The following is a 5,978-nucleotide window of genomic DNA, read 5'->3' as shown; positions in this document are numbered from 1 at the left end:
CTAATGAACCTATGTCCTCAAAAGAGTAGTTCACCCAAAAGATTACACAAAGTTTTTTTCACAACAAGCTCGTACAAGCTTTTTGCTACTTTTATATGACTCCGTAGTATGACGAAGTGTGGCATTCATTTCCTGAAGCATGGAGATACAAGGTTTCTGCCCGACCACAACCATACCACACCTCACACTATAGGGTGATGTGAGCAGTTTGATCAGGACACTTCTCTGACTCGCGTCTCTTCAACACTTTAAAAACAGGTAGCTTTTTTTTTGTTTTTTTTTTATCTTAGCAATTGTTGCTATGGTTATAGAGCAATTTATAATGTATAAAATATTTTAAAACTCTATCTTTTGATTTGATTTGGACACCGTACTATTTTGATAGTTGTGCTTAAGGACACTTTATGTATAGCGGTATATATATTTATATATTATTCGTTCCCTCTCTTTATGTACCTTGCTCTTTACTGTACTCTGTTCTTGTTTTTTCTTTTTCTTACTTCTCTGTACTTTGTAAATAACCTTATACTGCTGTGCTGCCTCTGGGCAACTGATTTTCCCCCTTGGGATAATAAAGGTATCTATCTAACTATCTATCTAAAAGAAATAAATCCATCTCCACTTCACAAGTTGCTCAGCTATATTACGCTCACAGATATGTTAAGACACACAAATGGAAATTTCAGTCTTTCTCTTTTTAAATGTTGAGATAAATATCATATGGACTTCATGTAGTACTTTTTTTTATTAATATTCTATTGTGAATTTGTTATTGTATTGAGTATTGAGGCAATTATGATGGTTAGGGAGTCTTACTGAGCCCTAGAGGATAATAATACATGGTGTGATAATACATGCACTTTTGTTTTGTTATTTTAGGTTTTATAGAAACATCGAGATAATGACCACGACTGCTGTCTCTCCCAATACAACCATGGATCTGTCTGGTGGAAATGGCTCGGACTACGAGGATGAACATGCTGAACTCAACAAAGGCCTCAAGGTTGTGTTCCTCGTCATTTACAGCCTGGTCTTTGTGCTCGGCGCGCTGGGGAACGGCCTTGTCATCTGGGTGACGGGCTTCCTGATGAAGAAAACCATCAACACCGTTTGGTACCTCAACCTCGCCGTGGCCGACTTCCTCTTCACAATGTCTCTGCCCCTGACCATCACAAAAATCGCTATGGATGAGCACTGGCCGTTTGGCAGATTCATGTGCAAGCTGAACTTTACCGTTCTCTACCTGAACATGTTTGCCAGCGTCTACATTCTGATGGTTATCAGTGTTGACAGATGTGTTTGCGTGGTGTGGCCTGTGTGGGCCAAGAACCACCGCAGCGTCAGAAAGGCGTTGTGCGTGAGTCTGGGTGTCTGGGTACTGGCCTTGGCTCTCAGTTCCCCATACTTCATCTTTAACGACACGCGGCCCGATAAGGGCATCATCGCGTGCGACTACAACTTTGCAGATGACTCCACGCCCGCAAAGATGCAGCTGCTGAAGTTTCGCCTCCAGGCCATGATCATCACTCGCTTCCTCATGGCATTCGTGGTCCCTTTCACCGTCATCGTCTCCTGCTATTCCGTCATCATCTACCGGCTCAGGAAAAGTCAATCGCTGGCCGGCCACTCGGGGCGCTCCTCCAAAATCATAGCAGCTCTTATTGTCACATTCTTCCTGTGCTGGGCTCCCCTTCACGTCATGGTACAGATTCAGTTGGCGGATATCGTGGCGGGGGAGCCCAATGGAGCGCGGGACCATGTGATATTTCCCATCGTTTTCTGCCTGGCGTACATCAACAGCTGCGTGAACCCGCTGCTGTACGTGTTCATGGGTCAGAATTTCAAGCATGAAGTTCGCAAGTCTCTCCTAAAAGTCCTGGAGAATGCCTTCGCCGAAGAGGTACCTCAACCCAGCAGCACTCGCGCAAACTCAGGGATCACCAGTCAAGAGACTGCCTCTTTGAATTTGTGTTAATAATTAATATGTGCAACTGTAAATGTGCAACTCTAAATGTAGGATCCTCAGAGCATCCTCCAAGAGTCCAAGGTTGAAATGAGGTTGAAAAGGTTGAAAAAGCATAAAAACAGAAGGCCTATTAATTGATCGGAGGTTCTATTTGACATGTTTCTCTAATGTTAATTAGATTTTTTTTTCTCTGTGCACTACCTCCCCCCAACCTTTTCTTCTCTGTTTTTGAAAATCAAAACAAAAACAAAATGATGGAGCCTACTCAAATACAAATTCTGCACACTTCTTTACACCTGTAAACTAGTGACAATAAAGTTGATTGTTGATTCTCCTGGACCGTTGAGGTGTGAGTTTGTATTCATGCACAGTGTGTTTGTTTTGGCTATTGCTGTCAGAAATGAGGAATCTGCCAGGGAAATAGTTTGCAGCTACAGTGCAAACAAGTACAAGCAGGGAAATGTGACCTGAGCCACATCAAGAGGTGGTTTCATATCTGATTCAAATCTGATTTCTAAAGATGTGTCTCAGTCTGAATGCAGTAACCTGATTTAATGAGCCAAGTCACATATCAAACTGTCCAAAACGTCACTTGCAGCGCGACCCGAGCACCACTGATGTCATTACAGAGTGCGAGAATTGCATTTGATTTACGAGAGCACAAGGGTTAGTGTGGGGATTTAAGGGGAGCAAATGCTAATCTCGTGCAATTTTGACTTAAAGCGCGAAATTTTGCACAGATGTAGCCCAGGGCTTGCTCTAATGATTTAGCTAGGGCGCCCGAGTTTGTGACCTTCGGGGTCGCCACAGCGGCCAAATCAAGTTGGGCTCCCATTGACTTTCTATACAGGAGGAAAATACCCAGAATTATATATATTTTTTCTGGGTATTTAAGGAGGATCTGAGGGGTCTAACTAGGGGTTTGTCATGATGCTGAATCCATTGCAGGCATTTGTTTTGCACAAAAAACATTCAGTGGGCTAGAAATGGCCTCAGAAAACAATACACGTATGGGTGAGTATTCATGTTAGTCGGAGGCCTTAGGGTTTTTTTTCTCGTGCTAATCAGTCTAAAAGTGCAAAATTTTGCACAGATGTAGCTCAGGGCATGCTCTAATGATTTAGCTAGGGCGCCCGAGTCGGCGACCTTCGGGGTCACCACAGCACCAACAAAACTCTGAAAAGTGATGACTCATCACTTTTCATCACTAAAGTCGATGGGAGACCAACTTGATTTGGCCGCTGTGGCGACCCCGAATGTTGCAGACTCGGGCGCCCTAGCTAAATCATTAGAGCATGCCCTGAGCTACATCTGTGCAAAGTTTTTAACTTTTAGACTGATTAGCACAAGAAAAAAAAAACCCTAAGGCCTCCGACTAACATGAATACTCACCCAATCGTGTATTGTTTTCTGAGGCCATTTCTAGCCCACTGAATGTTTTTTTTGCAAAACAAATGCCTGCAATGGATTCAGCATCATGACAAACCCCTAGTTAGACCCCTCAGATCCTCCTTAAATACCCTGAAAAAAATTATAATTCTGTGTATTTTCCTCCTGTATAGAAAGTCAATGGGAGCCCAACTTGATTTGGCCGCTGTGGCGACCCCGAAGGTCGCAGACTCGGGCGCCCTAGCTAAATCATTAGAGCAAGCCCTGGGCTACATCTGTGCAAAATTGTGTGCTTTAAGTCAAAATTGCACGAAATTAGCATTTGCTCCCCTTAAATCCCCACACTAGGTGTAATGAAAATAAAACTATTCAGCATAGGTTTTACACTACAGTAGAAATGGCGAGCAGCATTCAGTGGACAGACAGAGAAATTCAACGCCTCCTAGCACTTTGGGGGAATGCCTCAGTACGTGAGAAATGTAAAAGAACAAGCCAGGCAAAAATATGAAGACATATTTCACGGCATGGCAGAATATTCACAAGGTCCTATTTGCAATATCAGAGGAAAAACACATAAAAGAGAGAAAAGTCATGACGCCTACGTCGTTACCACGGTAACCAAAGCAGATATGTCGATGCGGGCGGCTTTGGGTTGATGTTGTTAAGATCAGTCTGAACACAAAGATCAGATCTGTGTCAGTTGCAAATGCAGGGGCAAATGTCGGGCCAAAAGATTGGATTTGAGAAATAAATCAGATTTAGGCAAGATTTGACTGCAGTCTAAATCCAGCCTTAATAATGGACAGTTCTCTTGTGTGCTGTGTGACTTGGGATGAGATCATGAACATACAGGAAAACAACTAGCTTCCGTTAGTTCTCATTGTGCTTGATATAGAATGCCATCTCATAGGAAAAGGTGAAACCACACAGCTCTGTGTGTGTGTGTGTGTGTGTGTGTGTGTGTGTGTACGCGCGTGTGCGTCTGTGTGTATCACCGGTACTTTAAAACATCCGCCAATGTCCCTTTCATGCCCATACCGGTACATGGAGAATTATGTAACAGTCTATCTGTGTCCCATATATGGAGTTCTGTGTACGACATGCCCTAATATGGAGTCTTACTATGACGTCATGTTAATGACATCAGAGAACTCCATATATGGCAGATTTATCGATATTTTTTGGAGATCCGCTGACGTCCCACTCGCCGCATCACACCCTCACGTCATCACAGAGTTATTGTTCTTGAAATAATCAATAGATTGAAAAACATTTTATTTACAAAATGTAAATATAAATGAATATATAAATATTTGATCTTTGCATTCATTTGGACCCTCCGGTGGGAAGCTGTGGCCTACACGAAAATATGCCTGAATATGGAGACGGTTGACATGTTGATGACATCACTCCTCGCTGTACCAATATAAATGGTAGAGGAGGAGTCTATACGATTTTACAGAACGGAACTGCCGCTCCACGTCCATTGCTCGTGAGCCACATGTTGCGCTGGACAATGAGATTCCTCAGAGACCCGAGGCGACTCCTCCTGAGCCGCACGTTTCTGACCGCTCACATACCGATGACGGGGCGGCCCGCTCGCTTCGCGGTTAGCGGCGCGGGAACCCGCTTGGCCCACACGGACATCAAGGTGCCGGACTTCTCCGACTACCGGCGGCCCGAGGTGCAGGACCCGCGGAAGTCCTCCCGGGACAGCGCCGACCACCGGCGGGCCTTCTCCTACCTGCTCACAGGCGCCACCAGCGTGGTGGGCGTGTACGCCGCCAAGACGGTCGCCACCCAGTTCATCACGTCCATGAGCGCCTCGGCCGACGTCCTGGCCATGTCCAAGATCGAGGTCAAGCTGGCCGACATCCCAGAGGGCAAGAACGTCACGCTGAAGTGGCGCAACAAGCCCCTGTTCGTCCGCCACCGCACGGCCAGTGAGATCGCCACCGAGGAGGCCGTCCCCATGTCGGCGCTGCGCGACCCCCAGCACGACAGGGACCGCGTGCAGAACCCCAGCTGGCTCATCATGGTGGGCGTCTGCACCCACCTGGGCTGCATACCCATCGCCGACCAGGGGGACTACGGCAAGGAGGGAGGCTACTACTGCCCCTGCCACGGCTCGCATTACGACGGCTCGGGCAGGATCAGGAAAGGCCCCGCCCCCCTCAACATGGAGGTCCCCTACTATGAGTTTGTGGGCGACGACATGGTGGTTGTCGGAAACTGACCAAATGACCGCTCGGTCTGAGCTCGCCTTTTGTTGCTGACGGGCTGAAATCCTTTTTGCCAGACCCATGAAATGGGTAGGCCTACATAAGCAAATGTCGGTCTGTTCCTTTTCTATATAAAGGGTATATATGATGATGACATGATGATGACATGCCTACAAAAGGCATGATGTCATAAATGATGATGACAGACAGGGGGTCTGGCACAACCAGGTTGACCTGGTCTAGTTTATATGTCCAGAACCGTTACTTTTTTATCATTAGCTTGAGAAAACGTTTTGGAAATAGACGATCTATGAGATTTTTGTGTGACAAAATACGGACAGACGTACATACACACAAATGTTGGAGCGGCAGGGAACGCTCAAAAAAAGGTTGGAGAGGTT

The 5,978-nt window shown here is 45.8% G+C and overlaps 2 protein-coding genes across 2 annotated transcripts; both read left to right on the top strand.

Annotated features, from left to right (window-relative positions):
• Positions 1-934: 934 nt before the first annotated feature.
• LOC308282658 (C3a anaphylatoxin chemotactic receptor-like) lies at positions 935-1,975 on the top strand (the record flags this gene model as incomplete). The annotated part of the gene is made up of 1 exon (XM_080723047.1): positions 935-1,975. One exon carries the CDS (start codon positions 935-937, stop codon positions 1,973-1,975), a length of 1,041 nt encoding a protein of 346 aa, XP_080579173.1.
• Positions 1,976-4,937: 2,962 nt separating this feature from the next.
• LOC308282657 (cytochrome b-c1 complex subunit Rieske, mitochondrial-like) lies at positions 4,938-5,591 on the top strand (the record flags this gene model as incomplete). Its single annotated transcript, XM_080723046.1, has 1 exon — positions 4,938-5,591. The coding sequence occupies one exon, from the start codon at positions 4,938-4,940 to the stop codon at positions 5,589-5,591; it is 654 nt and encodes a 217-aa protein (XP_080579172.1).
• Positions 5,592-5,978: the final 387 nt, after the last annotated feature.

This window comes from Nannobrachium achirus (genome assembly GCF_963921795.1).
Source record: "Nannobrachium achirus genome assembly, chromosome: 4".
Taxonomy (NCBI): domain Eukaryota; kingdom Metazoa; phylum Chordata; class Actinopteri; order Myctophiformes; family Myctophidae; genus Nannobrachium; species Nannobrachium achirus.
This window is presented reverse-complemented; position numbering and strand designations above follow the sequence as displayed.